The sequence below is a fragment of the Dromaius novaehollandiae genome, chromosome 1 (assembly GCF_036370855.1).
Source record: "Dromaius novaehollandiae isolate bDroNov1 chromosome 1, bDroNov1.hap1, whole genome shotgun sequence".
Lineage (NCBI taxonomy): Eukaryota > Metazoa > Chordata > Aves > Casuariiformes > Dromaiidae > Dromaius > Dromaius novaehollandiae.
Genome location: NC_088098.1, coordinates 4,292,610 through 4,309,329, shown reverse-complemented (window position 1 = coordinate 4,309,329; position 16,720 = coordinate 4,292,610). Strand labels below are relative to the sequence as shown.

The 16,720-nt window shown below is 46.4% G+C and overlaps 1 protein-coding gene across 7 annotated transcripts in view; it reads left to right on the top strand.

Moving 5' to 3' along the window:
• The window catches only part of FRMD4A (FERM domain containing 4A), a 299,143-nt gene that overhangs the window by 204,635 nt on the left and 77,788 nt on the right, over window positions 1–16,720 (top strand). For all 7 annotated transcript variants that reach the window (XM_064504777.1, XM_064504774.1, XM_026119401.2 and 4 more), the window contains exons 5-6: window positions 11,458–11,542; window positions 16,616–16,672. In XM_064504777.1, the coding sequence (XP_064360847.1) occupies window positions 11,458–11,542; window positions 16,616–16,672 (142 nt within the window). The remainder of the gene's footprint in view (window positions 1–11,457; window positions 11,543–16,615; window positions 16,673–16,720) is intronic.

Here is a 16,720-nt window from a genome sequence, read left to right as displayed (position 1 = left end):
AGGGGGTTATACTCTCTTTTGTGGTAGGAATGAGTGGATTGTCACACTGCATTACAGACTGAAATGGATGGGAAGGCCAGATGCCTCAAGAGTGAAGAATGGGCATTAACTTACCCTGGCTTTTTCTACTAGTTTTCTTCCCCTGTGGGTGCCAGATGACAGCAAGAAGTTGCAACAGTTTTCCAGCATGTAACAAGTTCTCATGTCTGTCCCCAAATCTGATCTAAGCAGAAGGCTTTTGTAGAAGAAACCATCTCCAGCCAGCTGAAGCTGGAAAGGCCCCACATATCTATTACCCAGGAGTCTGAGTTCTGGTTTGGGAGGGCTTGTTTTTGGGTTTTTTTTCAGCAAGGGCTGAAGAAAGGGATGCAAAGAGACCCATAGCTGGAGTTGTATTTTGATGGTCTGAGAGTGCACAGTGGTTTAGGGAGCCATCCCTACCGGCAGCAGACTTCCCCCTGCTGCCATGAGATGGAAAGCAGAGAAAACTAGTTCTTTTCCTTAGATATCTACGTATGTGCTAATTTTTAATGGATGTGGTGCCCATAGCATCTATTGTATCATTGGTAAAGGGCTGCCTGTGTTTGCAGATACATTTCTTGCACTGCCTCTGAGAATTTCAGCAGAAAAAGCTTAGATTGGCTCTGGGGGTCCTAATTGGGGGGACAGTAATACAACTAACTGGATGTGCCAGATGTTCATTACAGGGAAATCTGTTTACTGAATCAGGATTTAGGAATCACATGGAGTTTTTTTCTAGTCTAAGTAAATGTACAATTGAACCACACTGGTAACTGCTGAAGATATGAAGCTTCAGGCAAGAACAGCAAATGGTATTTCTTGTGGAGGGGAAGCTATGGAAGAACCATTTTCATCTTTTATGTGACCATCAAAAAGTTTTTACCCTTCAAATGCCTGCAGCAGTGTTGATGGGCAACCAGCCCACCAAATATGCCATGCTATTTAGATTGCTCTAAATATACATTTAAAGGGCAGCATGCTTTTTAAGCAAAGGTTTGTTGGAAGGACTGTTTGCAAATAGGATGTTTCACAGACTTTGCAAAGTGAAATTTTCCTCCCTTATTTAACTCTCTGCAGCACTGTTGAAGCTATTTCGTAGTGTTTCGTCGCACATTTCTTGGGGCTTGACATTGCCTAGCATTGATGTCCAGTGTCTTCTGTAATAAAAGACAGAAGATTTCACAGAGCTCTAAGGAAGAAGGGGGAATTTATAAGGATGTTCTTAGCATTGATTCAGAAGGAATCACTTTTGCCCTTGTACACTTACACAGCTACCACTGAAACCTCTGTCTTTTGGATCTTATAGTACTTCTTTGGAAGCTTTCCACTGAGAACAGCACAGGAATCTAGGAAGCAATCAGAATTGCTTGGGCAGATGTGAACTGCCCTATGGCTATTCTTGTGCAATACTATTTTATGAGACTCCTTGCTAATATCCATTTATATAGCATTAAAGCTATACATGAAAGCAAGAGGGACTGCCATGTGTCTTCCAGGAGAGGTGGGACATCTGGAAACAGGATGGGAGTGATATTAGTTCTCATCTCAGAATGAGGTTTCTTTATGGCTTTCTAAAGCCCTGGACACTTGATTGTAGATGAAACTCGTTCTCTGCCTCAGAGCATCTACAGCACAGACACAGCAAGTCAGACAAGTGTCACAACTAAAGCCCAGGAGTAGGAAAGGATAGAGATGAAAGAAGGAGGGTTGCTTGGTTAGTTGACTTTACAGGGGTGTTTTGAGACCAGAAGAGGACAGTGAAATTGTACATTATGAAATAAGCTGCATGGCAAAAGGCAGGAACCCAACTGAGGTGTGGAAACCCAGAGAGCAAGGAGGTCAGAGGAAAATGCAGAGCAAGCAGGGGCTTCCAATAAAGGTTGTCATGCTTTCAGCAGGGAAAGGAAAGCATTTTGGTCCAACTCCAACGGGCAGGGGAAAGAAGGCAAAGCTACTCCCTTCGTGGAAATCTTGGTGGTGAGAGAGGACCGGAGCACAGACAAGCTGTTCATAGAAAGCAAAGTTGGCCTGGCTTTGCAGTAAGGTCTCATCCTCAAACAATAACCTTGAAAGATTAGCAATCCCTGGCTAGAGAGCAGCCAGCATGGGACTGATCTTTTTTACCTTCCGGATGTTTATCATGCTGTTAGTTTATATGAACAAGCTCAGCAAAAAACATTCATTTCACTGGTGCATTCTTTCCCAGAAATGAATATACCTGTTCTCAGGGTAGCTCCACCAGCTAATCATTGACAACTCACTGCAGAAGTCGTCACACTGAATCAAAACATCTTTCATGCGGAAGGGCTTTTCTTCCAAGAAGGCATTACAAAAAAAATCCTCAACGTTCAAACACACTGTGGGGCAGAGTTCGTATCTATGGCTCAGTGGTATTCCCACAGAGGAATGTATGTGTCCAACAATGTTTGGCATGTGTTTGTACACATTGGCTTTGTTGAAGTCAGCAAGGGAGCCATACAGGCTCTAGACTCAAAACTGAGGCCAGACCCTTTACCAGGTTACCAGTCACTGCAGAACAAAATGGCCTTAAAAAAGAGAACAGCACTGAAACAGACTGCAAGCTCATGTATGTCACTACTTGCCTGAACCTGAAAGAATGTAGCTCTGTGAGCACTGGCGGTAGCCCTGGTCTGAGGCAGGGACAGATGTCTGAGACAGGACTCATCACACCAAGCTTGAGATGTTTACCTGGTAGACTGCCCCATGTCAGAGCTAGTTAGCACAGCCTCCTTGTACAATCCTTGGAGAAAAAGAGGCACTTTTTAGGCATAATTCACATGACCTATTATAGATTGCTTTCAGATTCAATGAGTTGCAGTCTAAAATAGCCTATTTCTCTTCCCTGACCTCAGAGCCCGGCTCAGATGCACGTACATTGTAGCTACCTACCTTTCGCCTGAGGAATCCCCTCCATATGCATCAAGGGAAGCCTATACAATAAGATTATTATTTCAAACAGGGCAAGTTCAGCCAGCATTAAGGAAGTGTTCCCCATCTACAGGACTTTGCCTGACTACCTGACTGGAATTGAACCAGATTTCAGTTGCTAATGAGGCCTTAGACTGCTTTAAGCCCTCCTTTATATCCAGTCTTTAAACCAATATATTCCATTAGAAAAAGGACTAATCTTAAAAAATAAAAGGAGCACTAGTCTATTTTGGAGCAGCTGTCCCTAAAAGCAAGAGAGAGAGTGGTTGCTAATATGGCATTTTTCTTAGGGCTAGATGGACCTTGCAACTTGTTGCTGAAACACATCACCACCTCCCACACTGGCCAGAAGACAAATACAGGGCATAATTTCATGGGATGCTGCTCCCAACTTGCCCAAGTCACTCTTGTAGCAATCCCAGAACGCACCATGTGTGCCACTCACTTCTACTCGGCTTTGCTTGTCTCAGAGAAATTAGATTAGGGGGTGGTGTTGACAGCAGCCTGCTGTGGCAGGAAGAGCTGAATAGAACCACACTAAATTAACCAGAGCAATTTATTTGTCTCACATGTAAAGGGCTGTGTTTCTCTGTCCCTGGTTTTCCACCCTAGAGACAGGTATGTGGCGCTCCACCATTTTGTTCTGGGGAGGGAATGAGGGGCATGGATTAGCTGCAGTGCTCTTTGAATACATCCCTGAGGAAAGCTCCTGGGATGAGGGAAAGGTGTCAGAAAGCTGATGACAAGATGAGGGAAGGGAGTTGGTAGTAGAAGCATCTTTCTCTCAGATCACTAGTTTACTCTCTCTTCATGGAGAAGAAGCAGCACTCTCCCCACCCATAGTGTGAAACACAAGTTTCCAGGAAGCAGGGAGACAGGCATGAGTGGATTATCAAATATGTCAATTCTGTAGTCAGGGGAGAGGAAGAGAAGTGACAACGTTTTCTCCCAGCCATGGATATACGTCATCCCAGTTGTCAGCACCCAGGAGAAGATGCTAGGGAAATATCATAGGTAGCTCTAATCCTTTACTCTTCCCAAGTGCTCTTGGCCATTGTCTGAGACAGGATCCTGGACTAGATGGTCTGATCATGATGGCTGTTTTATATGTCCCCTTTTGCTGACAATGAGGAGAAGTCTCAGGTGCAACTAGGTCCTGCACATGCTTACGGGACAAAGGCCTGACCAGCACCACCGAGCTCAGGCAAGTCCACTGGCCAGACCTGGACAAGACGTGCTCTCTCCTTCCCACCTGAGGAGCCAGGAGTCCACCCTTCTCTCACTCCCTAACACCCTAGCAGGCCCCTCTGCACAGGGAGCTGAGGAAGACAGTGCTGGACCCTGCTTTACTGGAGTGGCTTGATCACTCCAGAAGAGTTCAGGGAATGGCCCTGAGACACTGCAGCACCGCGGGGTGCTCCTAATCCTCGTGGCCTGCCACTCTCCCTCTGCTCTGTGAGCTTCTTCCAGCTGTGCTGTCACCCCCACCTGCTCTCACTGCCACCCTAGCAGTGAGCCAGTAACTACCTGCAACCAGCACCCAGGCAGCTTATGCTCAGTTGAGAGAGGATAAAGAGGCCTCTCCCACTCACATTGTATTTCTACAACTCCCTACACTGCTGGGATGCTGTAGAAACAATACTAGAAATCAGAACATTAAATCTGCAGTCAACCCACCCCAACAAGGCTGCTTTCAGCAGTTCCCCTGAGCTGCTCCATCACCAAAGTCCAGCAAGGCTGTGCCATAAGCCCAGTCTCTTTGTGCAGCATTTCTTTTGCTGGCGGGTGTGCATCAGCTGTGTGTAGTCTAAGGGAGCAGATCTCAAAAGCCGGCAGCCCTGCAAATCCCCTCCTCCCATCCAGCCACAGTGTATAAATACAGCTGCTCAGACCTTGTTTGTGCTGGAAGAAAAGGCTCCCTGCAGACAATTTATTGCAGCCTTCTCAGGGTGGCCCCCTGCTCTGTTCACCAGGGGGAAGGTGTAATAAATTGCCTGCGGGGAGGCTTTGCTCCTTCGAGTCTCTTTAGAGATATGAGAAACTTCTGTCCAGACAGAAGATTTACTTGTGTGAAAACTGACCTTTGCTTGAGGAAGGGAACTAATGGGGCTCTGCTACTTAGCACACAGCTCTGAGCTGAGCCATCCATTACACACACATCTTAATAGCAGTCTGGCTCTTGAGTCCCATAACATCATTTCTGTTTTCTGCTTAACTGGGAATATATTTGTATAAGTGAGCTGTGTTTAGAGAAGGGGATAAGTTGTTTTGCCTTTGCATTCAGCTACCTGAGGGGGAAGAAAATGCAGCACTCTAAAAATTTGTTATTTTGAGCCACATTTTGAATGCCTTGAGGCTGGCAGCACTGTCTTGTCTAATTTTAGGAAGCATTTAAACAGCATGATAGACACTATGCAGAAATGATGGGTGCTGTCAGTGTAAGATTTGTACTTAATTTGGATCAAGCAGCAAAACCTAAGTTAATGCCTACACACAGATTCTCTGACTGGGTCAAAATCACACCGACATTATTTCCATTTTCATTGCAACTTGTCCATTTATATCTTACAGCAGTGGGAGTGATTTGCTGTCACCAGTGAAGCAAGCAGAAAGGTCTGTTATGGGGGTGCCCCATGAAAACAGGATTGAAAAAAGTGCTGAAGGGATAAATCCAGCAAGTCAGTAAACCCCAGAGCAGCTTTCAAAGCTTTATGTGCTGCCTACCACACGGTGAATGGCTGAAGCATGGCATGGGATACCAGAGCTCCTGGGTTGTATTTTTGGTGCTCTAGATCACACTCTCCACTACCTTGCAGCATGTTTGGCTTCTTCCAGAGATAGATTTACAGCCACTCTGCACAGCTACAAGAAGTCACAGGGATGACTTGGGACTTGTAACCACCCACTCCAAACCAAGGGGAGCGGCAAGAGCTTTTTTACACAAAGCTGCACTTCCTTTGCAAACTAGACTCCACAGGGCGTTGCAGGGGTGGAATGATTTGCAGAATATATTGAGTTGACTGCTGCTCTGATGGCTACATCAGACTTGGTCTCTACCTGGTGTGAGTGAAGAGGACTCACTGTACTGGAGTCAGTGCCTTTCCATGTGATGCTTGATGTTGTACCCAAACTTTACGGAGGAACATGCCTGTATTACCACCCTGATTCCTTTCCTTCTCTATGTTGGTACTGGAGCACTTAGTGATTTGCAAAAATTCCCAGGATGTGTAGTTTGGGAGGGTGTTGGGTCCTATATAGTCCAAAGTAGGTCACCTAATATTTTGTGGGTGGAGAAGGTGAAGCACAGGAATGAATAAATATCCTCAAACCACATGGTTTTAAGAAAAATGAATGGGCAGTTGGAAAATGTGCAAGCAGCTTCATAGTACAGTGCAGACAGTAGAAGAGAGGGAGGAGGCCCAGGTTAAATAATAGCCACAGCTTTGTCAGCTGCAATTCCTCATCCTCCTGGAATCACATTCCCCTCCAGCATCTGCAGCTTCCCTGCCATGAGGTAACAGTAGACACCGGTCTCTCTTGCTGCATCCCATCCTCTGCATACCAACACAGACATCTCCAGCATCAGCTCTGATACCTCATGCTGAGTGAGGGGGGCTTGAGCATGGGACACGCACAGGATACAGCGTATGGGATCAAAATCAAAGTGAACACAGAGGGGAAGTAAATAGGGCTTTTTAGCATCTCTGTTTTTCATTCTTGGCTGAACACTTAACAGGCCAACTATTTAGCATGACCATTGTCTGCTTTAAGTGTCAGTGCATAAAGTGCACACATAACTATTAGCAAACAGGGATGGAACATAAAAGGAGCTGTGCAATCGGAGCTGTTCAGAATACTCATTTAGCACGAAACACTGGACATAATGACATCTGCATTTAAGTCCATTATACTGATGTATGTGATTTTTCTTTTCCTAGTTAGCAAATGGCCTCATATTTTTCGAATTATCCACTGTTTTAAATGACATGGTAGGGGATAATTAGCCAGACTCCAGGATGGATGAGGCAAAAAGGGGTCTTCTCCTTTATCCATTGCTTTGTAATAATGAACTAAGGGACCATCCATTGACAGAGCCACTGAGCTCTGCTGACAGCTCTGTCCTGCATCCTAACCAGAATGAAGGCAGCCTGATGGGAAGGGCATGGGAGCCTCCTCTGCCCATTTCAGAGTCCTCTCTCCTGGGGTCTGAGTGTGTTTCCTACCTAGGGCAGGAGGAAGCACTGGGAAAGATCACTACACATCAAAACCAAAATCTTTTTGCTTCATTTTGACATTTTCCACAAAATACAGTTTTATCTCTTTTTGCCTTTTTCCCAGCAAAAATTATGTTTTCACCAGAGCAGAGGAGAAGCACTTGATTTTGTTTTTCTGGGTTTTTCTCCCCCTTTCCCATTTGTAATGGACCCAAGAGGGGCATTTTATCTCCCTGAATGGAATGACACAGGGCTGGAGGGAAGCAAAACCCCTTGCCAATACTAAGGCCCTAACTCCTGCCCTTTGGAAGAAACAGGCATTCACCCACAAATGAGTCCCACTCTGTTATCAGTCACAGTCGCCTGGATCAGCAACAAACACACTCAGTGCCAGCCCCACTCCCCACAGCCTCAGCCTCCCTATTGCTGCCAGGAGCTGCTCCTCTCTGTTTTGGCCAGCCCTATCGCACAGCGCTGTCCTGGCCTGCTAGAGCCATATGCTCTGCCATCCCCCTCACCCAGCCACGTCCTGTGCCCCTGTGGTCACCCCACTGCCTTCTTCTGAGAGCAGCAAGACGTCTGAGGAGCCAGGCATGAGAGGATGGTAACAAGAGAGGGCTTTGTCGTGTCCTCTCCTGGTCAGGAGTCTCTGGAAGGCAGAGGACCTTTGCTCTTGTCAGGGCTCCAGTTTCAACGACAAGTGCCTTCCCAGTAGAGCTAAATGTATATGTATGCACACACAACTGAGTTTTTATATGAGGCTGACAGCAAAGACTAGAGACTCTCTAAATCTTGAAGAACCAATAACCTCACCGGTGAGTCCAGGAGCCCAGTCAAGCACCCTTCTGTGCTGCAAGTTGGAGGTGGGAATCTCTGTAATGCAAGGGAGAAAACATGGCAATGCCAATTTCTCATCGCTCAAGGATCAGGAGTTTCCACAGTTGCTTGTTACAGGTACCACTGCATAAAAGTCTGTGCTTGGCCGGTTGCAGTACGAATTGCCATTCATCACGGCATGAGGGGTCTTAAGCTGTCTCAGAGCAAGTTGCCAGTTAACCAATGCTTAATACAGAGTGATCTGATAAGTACAAGACGAGTCCTCAGAGCTAAGAGACTTAAATGTTTCAGACGCAGCAGTTACTGAGGTCTTCCAAGGTGCCTATTGCAGTACTCATTATCATCTTCCTGCCGCTGAGAGCAAGCAGTCAAGATAGGCACTTTGTGTTCATTACCCAGCATAATATTCACTGGTCCATTTAATTAATGCTTAGAAAATGTACTTGATGAATTACAAGTGACTGAGGGGCAGCATGAGAGGAAGTGCAGAAATAGGATTATCACTGGCTGGATCTCCCTTCTTTACCTTTTAAACTTTTTAAAAAACACTCACAAAGTCCTGTGAGATTTTCTTCCTTCTTGTCATCAGAATAGCACCTAATTTCTCATGGCAACAGTTGCTGGCTATCAGGGGAACTCTTGTAGGAGCTGCTTGAGGGAAAGCTGTTTGCTGATTGTATTGTAAGAGATGTAGGTAGCCCAGCTGAGGTGTGGGACACATTGTACTGCCTGCATCTCTGTCCAGCCCATCCGTTATTTCCTGGATATATTAGCTTCACAGTGCATGCATTTCACATGTAGGAATGCTGCTCTCTGGGGAGCCCTTGACAAAAGTCTTATAGTTTCCACCCAAAACTGATGGTCTTGAAATATGCAGTAAGAAAAGGGGTTATTATGCTAACAGGCAAAACAGACAGAGGTGTCATAGGAGGGAAGAGTATTTACAAACACAGAACAACGGTCTCAAGCAGCTAAATAATTTGCTCAAGCTCACGAAGGAAACCTGTGTCAGAGTCAGGAATTTAACCCAGATCTCTCGCTTGGTTCATTGCCTTAGCAGCTGGATCCTTCTTCCTGCCTCCTTAGTCACTGACATACTAGTCATTTTAAAGTGTGTTTTCCTTCCCTGTATTTGGAAAAGGTGATAACAGGAGGAGGTCTGACAAAGATGCATAATCAGGGCAAAAAGATGTCTTTCCCTCCCCTTTCTGTTGTGCCGGTGCTGGCTGTGAATTCAAGGGAGCCTGCTCCAGTTCGGGTTTTCGGAGCTTGCCATACAGCAAATCTCGCAGGAGTTCTCTCTGCAAATCTGTTTTCTTTCAATAGCACCAATTTCCCGGTGCACATGCTTTGTATTTGTCTGGGTGCATGTGTGAGAGCCAGTAGCTCACCAGCACACTTTCCACTCTGCAGATCACTTGAGAATTGGGTTTTCTTTGTGAAGATGAAGTATCATATGGAAGCTCTGGGCTCTGAAGAGACTCATTTTTACAGAGAAAATGATCTGTGTATGTGTCTATGTGGAAAGCCTTGGGAAAGATCTTTGCAGCCTTACGAAATGCAATATTGCCCTCTAGTGATCAGCAGGATGGTCTCATTTGATCTGCTGATGAAACAAAAAGCATTTTTGCTAATCTTACTGGGATTTGAAAATGGAACAGATTTTTCTTCTTTCATCTGATCCTGGAATTAAAGATCCTACCATCACACACTGGAGAGCATTGGTAGTGGTGATAAGCAGAGCAGGTTCTTCAAGAATAGCAGTAGGTGTAAAATTATCATTTTTCTCATGAATTCAGCAGATGGAAAGCCAGCTGCACTCAGAAGGCAGAGCTAGCAAGAAGGTGCCTTTTTAATGCAGTGTCTTTTTTGCATTACTAAAGCCAAATATCTTTTTACTTGCCAGAAAAGAGGCAGTTTCAAGGACAGTAGGTGAAACCCTGTGGAAACTAGAAAAAATTAAGAAAAAGTTGAATTTTTATTCTTGATCCCTTATAGAACATTTGAATGGATTCCTTCTTTTTTTAATTTGACATTTGAACTATTCTGGAGGGGGAGAAGAAGGGATAAGAGTCATAGAAGATCAGCAAATGAAGAAAAAAAAAATCCTCAAAATGTTTCTCTCACTCTAAGTAAATAGTTCATTGGACCAGTCAGGAGAGAAATTGTTTTGAAGGGTCTTCAGCAGACACTTGGGAGCACTACAAAGCTTTGACCTTTACCCCTAAAAAGGTTACATTTAAGGCCCTGGATTCTGCAAATAGCTCAACATGGACAAGCTCTTTAATGCTTGTGTGCAGCCCCAGGAGTTTCAGCAGGTCTCACAGCTCTGCTCCCAGACAGCAGGGTCAGAGAGTAAGATTTCCATGTAACTGGACCCTGCATCTCAATCCAGATCTCTAAGGGATCTCATTGTTTTTTTAAGTTTCTGATGCAGACAGCATTTCCCTGGCACTTTCACTATTCTAATTGCCCCTGACAAGGCATGATAGTACTAGAATTTAGGTAAGGAGCATTGCTGCCACTGTACTGCAACTTAGAGATGACTCTAAATCAGAACAGGCAGGTATATGTATTTTTCTCCTTAATCAAAATATAAGATAAATGCCAAATTCATCTTAATCATTCTCTGAATCCACCCAGGCTTTCTCTGTTACTATAGGAACCTTAAAAACACACAAGATATGTATATGCAATGACCAGTTATGAACTTTGGTGGTATCTTGCACTTATTTTATCTTGAACTTCTTTCTCTGAAAGGTCATAGAGCAGAATTAAGGGCTGAAGTCTATTCAAGCCGGTGGCAAAACTCTCATAGAGTTCACATTGCCAAAGAATCAATGCTTTAAAGCAAGCAGAACATGGAATACTGAATTGATTCATACATATTGTGAACTTTTCAACATAATTGCAAATATTTGGGGTATTCAGCCAATGCAAGTGAGTAGTTTTTCTAAAACTGAGGGTTTAGGCTAGGCAGGCTTTTATTGAGTTCTGAGAAATCATTTCACCCTCTGCTCGAAAGATTACATTAATGTCCTTCCTAGTGATCACCAGCACCACTACTTATTGTACTGGCAAACTGTGTAAGGTCCTTAGCTATTCCTGGCCGCTTACTTTGCAACCATAGCTGCTACATGCCAGCTGCTGAAATACATGAAGAGTTTGCAAACAAACAAAAGGAAAGATGAGAAACAAAATAACCTATGTGATGATCCAACTCTTTTGGTATGGTTGGGGTTATGCTGAGTGATCGTGTCCTAGAGCACGCTCAAGCCTCTTTCATCCTCCCAGTCTCCCTGTCATAAGCACAAAAATTTGTTTTCAGTAGGCTCATCATGACGCTGTTGACCACGTTCTGCATGTAAGGAGTCCATTTTCAGGTACTGCCCTACAGTTTTCCCACTTATCTCACCTCTGTTGCTTTCCCTTTCAGGTTCTACATTGAAAGCATCTCCTATCTCAAGGATAATGCCACCATTGAGTTGTTTTTCTTGAATGCCAAGTCCTGCATCTACAAGGTAAGGACTGCGGGAGCTCTCGATGGCAGCGTGGTGACGCTTGCCCATCCGCGCTTGCGGGCTTGACCGTCCGCATCCCCTGCCCCAGCTCACACTGTTCAAAGAGGTCAATACCCACAGCACACCTGTGGAAACGAAGGAGAAGGTGAGGAGCTGCTCATTGTAAGTGAGTGGTAGGGACACCCCGATGGGGTCATGTCAGCAACAAGGCCCTGCTGCCTGGGGTCCTGGCTGACAGGGAGATGTTACACCCACACCCAGCCCGCAGGGAGATGGCAAATGCCTACAACACCTCTCCGTCCTGAGGGCGCCGCAGTCCCCTTAATCCCTGGCCTCCCCTTCCTCCTCTTCCCACCCCTCCATCTTCTCTAACCCCCTCAGCCCTTGGGTGCAGCTTTCTGAGAGACGCTCTGAGGTAAAACCCCCTGGGAATAACTCGTGAGGTGGACAGGAGGGCATATGTAGCTGTTAAGATGATAAACTTGTTTGCATTTAAAAGGAAATTTCGGATTTTATGTTAAAATCCCGCTTTTTCGGGAGCTGCTGCGGCCCGCGCTGAGCTGAGCTGATGCCTTTAGCGCTTCCCGCCCGAAGAGGGCGGCAGTGCTGCGCGGGCTGCGGCGCCGGCGCCATCTTGTGGCACAGGGAGCCAGTGTGTGTGAGCGTGTGTGTGTGTGTGTGTGTGTGTGTGTGTGTGTAAGTGTGAGAGAGTACGTGTGAGGGTGTGGGCGTGTGTGAGGTAAATGTGAGTATGTCTGAGGGTGTGTGACTGGAGTGTGTGTGTGTGAGAGTGTGTACAAGAGTGGGGATGTGTGGCGGTGTAAGCCTGGGGGGATGTGAGGATGTGACAGTGTATGTGACAGTGTGACTGTGTGAAAGTGTGCGTGTCTGGGAGGGTGAGTGTGCGAGGGAAGTGCGAGGTAGTACGAGGGGTGTTTGTGTGAGTATGTTTGTGAGAGTGTGAGGGAAGGTGTGTGTAAGTGTGTATTACTGTGAGACTGTGCGTGAGAGTTGTGTGTCAGGGGTGAGTGTGGGTATGTACATGGGTGTGTGGTACGAACATGTGTGTGTCTGTGGGTGTGTTTTTGGGGGAGTGTTGGTGTCCGTGAGTACGTGTGTGCATGGAGGGTGTGTGTGTGTGTGTGTGTGTGTGTGTGTGTGTGTGTGTGTTTTGAAGGCTGTGTTGTACAGCATCAGGCCATACACAGAGAAATGTTTTTTGTGACAAAAATAGCCCAGCCTTGTAGCTATTGAAAACACCAGCCTGTTATCATTAGGGCCGTAAACCAGAGCTACCTGTTGTAAGGCACTCTGTGTGCCGGAGATAAGGGCTTTCTGGCTCAGGCTGCTGCCGTTACCCCAGCTGGAGTGCCGGTGGCAGAGCTGCGGAGTTGATTTCCGTGATGCGACAAGCCGAGCGCACAAGTGGAAGGGGCAGAGTCCAGAAAATTAACCTCAGAGCCCTGGAGCAGGTTTCCAGCCCTGCCAGGTCCTGCCTGAGAGCTACCAGATCAGCCGTTACAGGATCGGACTTTTCTCCTCCCCACAGTCCCTGAAACCTTCTGGCCTTCTGTTTCCTTTACTGCATGGCTTGAACCTGCTGAGTCCAGGTAAAGGCTGGCTGGCTAAGGACTTTGCCAGATGGGCTGGAGGAGTGACTTGAACTATGGGACTGGGAGAGGCCTCCCAACAGCTATATTGCCTGGAATAGAGCTATATTCCCTCCTACCTCACCCTGAATTGGCAGAAGCCATTCCCAGTGATTCACCTCCCATCTGCTGAGGACATCTGTAGTTGGCTGGTCATTGTGCCTTTGTCCCACCACCCTAAGCAGGCTTGTGAACTGCTGAGCAAACCAGTTTAGATGAAATCTGGGGTCTAGTTTCCTATCATCTGCATGTCCTAAAATGCAGGGTAAGATAGGGGGAGCCAGAAAATGCCATTTTTCCAGTGCACTGGGATGAGGCAGGGTTGTTGAGATGAGCTTTGCAGAGCTTTGCTTTCTGGCAAGGCTGCAATTAGATGTGCTTACTCAGCCCTCTCCAGCAACAAGCTCAGTGAGCATCACATTTTAGTTCCTGGGGAAAGTTCCTTTTTGGAGTATTGCCAGGAAAAGCTTACACTGCTGTTCTTTTTTTGGAGAAAGCTTAAGAAGAAGAAGAAGAAGAAGAAAAAAAGTGCCTACAGATCTAGGTTGGTCTATTTTAGTCTGACCTCTCCTCAAACCATTACTCTGCACATTCGAGCTGACTGTCATCTCCAAAAATAGCCCTGTTGGCTTCCCAGTCTCCTCATGAGTGCTTCCCTGTCTGACTTCCTGCCACAGTCAAGCACTGCTCTGTTAAAAAAGATGCTGAATTTGAAAGGTGCAATGTCTCTGCTCAGACACAGGGTGAGCACCCAGCCTGTACACGTGGAGGAATCCTCTAGGTATAGAAAAGGGGATTCAGTGTCTAGGCACAACCAGCGCTTGTCCTCCCTGCAACTAGAAGGTGTTGCAAACTCCCAAACCTTAAAACTTTCCTTGTTGGATGAAAAGGTTCCTTGGACTCACCCCAGGCTCACCCTGTAGCCAGGAAAGCCCATACTGCATGTAACTGTAGTTCCTAGCTCTATGCTAGTAGCTTATACCTTCCCACATTTCTCAGTTCTCTAGACACACACCCTCATATGTCCCCATGCACAGGGCTTCTCATGTTGGGAGAAAAGAAAACTGAGAGGCCTGATTAGGTTGGGGCTGCAGGTCTGCTGGAGTTGCTAGCTGAATCTGTGTTGGGCCCTGTCCTACTCTGCCTGTGCATAGGGCTCCTTTTAACCCATCCTGTGGTGTACTGAGAAATTCAGCTATGCACCCACTGACCCACACACCCAAACCCTCTAGCTACAGCTGACATTGGCCAAAAAGGCCAAGCCACATCTGTAGTACCAAACAAGACAGGTCCTTGGCATCAAGTGCTGTCCCACTGTCAGTCATGCTGTTGAATTATTAGCATGCTCTGGCACGGGCTTTGGCCTGTGCCAAGTAGCCCTCTCCCAGACATTGCTTGGGCAGTGTTCAGGAAAGAACACCTGTTCCCAAGAGGCGATATAGATGAGATGTAACACTCCCTGTTTGGATGGGGAGGAAGGAACAGTGTTTAGTCATGAGCTGTACTGTGCCATGTACCCTTAGGGCCGGTGAATGGGTCCTGGCCCACTTCACATACTAGTATAGACTAGCCATAACATTGGCGTGTGGTTGCAGAGGCTGATTTGTCCATACTCCTCCTGATGTATCAAACACAGAGGAAGACCAGGCACTCTGATTCCTCCTGGACCTATTCTACATGACCCCTTGCTATAGGTTATGCCTGAAAGCCTTAGTCTGGCCCTGTTTATAGTTGAATCAATTTATCACACCAGCCACCTTCCCTTGGCACATGCACATCGTTAGCGCAGGTGCCTGCATGAGTCAGACAGTTTAGCTGAACGGGGGAAGGTGTGTTCATTGCCCATGGCAGAGCTGGTCTTCGTTCCTCAGGGAGTCATTATGAAGGAGGTGAGGCAAGTGCTTATTTTAAAAAGCTGGCACTGGTGAAAGCCAAGGACACCTGGATTTTATCCTCTGTTTTTTTCCCTTTGTTTTTGACTTTGCCAGGGACAAGCCAACGCAGCGATTGTGGCTTGTAAATGAGGTGTGGCCGTTGCTTGGCTGGAGGGAGCATGGATCACAACAGTGATCTATATTTAGATCACTCAGTTCTTTCCAGATGAAATAAAATAATAAAAACAGCAGTTTAAATAAATGCAACAGAAAAGCCACCACAGGTGTGAGCTGAACAGTGACCCATGTACATATACTCCTATGGCCATATAGGAGACTGCATAGGAGATCTAGCTGCAAGATTAAGGCCAAAACTGTATCTCCGGAGAAGAAGCCCACTATGTTCCCAAAAGCTGACGTTTGTCAGGAGCCAGAAACTTAGGAAAAGTGCACTTGGCCATGAGATCAACATTCCTGCCTTCCATCCCAAACATCTTTGATGGGTCTGCATCCCACACATTCAGATGGAGCAGTGCCAAGGCCCCTCTGTCCTCTGGCCCTATGTTCCCCAGAGGCAGACAGCCAGGTGCGTGACAGCAGCAGCCAGCACATGGCATATAGGTGCCTGGGGAGATGCTGTAGTGCCTGACTATAGCTGGGGGTTTCTGACCCAAGTCCTACAATCAGAGGTCCCCTGGACTTCCCAGCTACACTCTAACACCACAGTCCTCTGCTGTCCCACTATCCAGCACAACACCATCTCAGGCACAATAGAAGACGGACCTTGAGATGACTGGATGAGGCCATCAGAGTCCTTCGTGTGACCACAGTGTCCAAGCATAACCCTCACAATTTTACCCGACCCTCCACGATTGGTTTTGTCAGTGGCTGGATGCTATAGAAAGGAGCAGTTCAGATCTGGCAAGAGATTTGCTTTCACAGCTCATTCCCAGAACAATCCTAGCCCCAGTGCTTATGGGGATGAAGGGGCCAAAACCAGAACTCTCATCCTCTAGGACAGAATATGGCTCCTTTTCCTATGAATTTAGCCTGGACAAGGGCCAGAGAAGTTCTGCATAGGCTTTGACACAACTTCAGTGAAGACAAATTCTCTCATTTCCTTGCTTCTGTGAGCCAAGGACAAAGCTGTGTTCCCCTGAAACATGGATGGTATTTTGTGGCAAAAACATGTTTTTTTCCCAGACTACCTTTCACTAAATCACACAAGAAAATAAAAATGATCCTGACCCCCCACACACCTGCCTTCTCCTCCCTCCTGCCCAGGAATCCCTTCATGCCACATCCAGTTATGCTTCATTTACCAAGCCATTACACTGAATATTTGGCTTTCTCCACATCACAGTGAGCAGGTTCAGCCTTACTTTGGTCTCCAGGAACATAGGGAATGCTTTGAAGCCTAGCCAGGGGAGAAAACTGGTACTGCACGCTTCGCTGTGCCGCAGCCAGGAGGAGATGCATGTTCTTCTTGCAGGGGCTCAAACTGACCGAACTTTCTGTCTTTCTCTTTTTTGTTTTTTTCATCTTTCAAGGAACTCATTGAGGTGGATAGTGAAGTGGTGTTTGAACTGGCTGCCTACATCTTGCAGGTAAGCAGCAGCCTTCTCTTGCTTTGTGCTTTTTTGTGTTGCATCAAA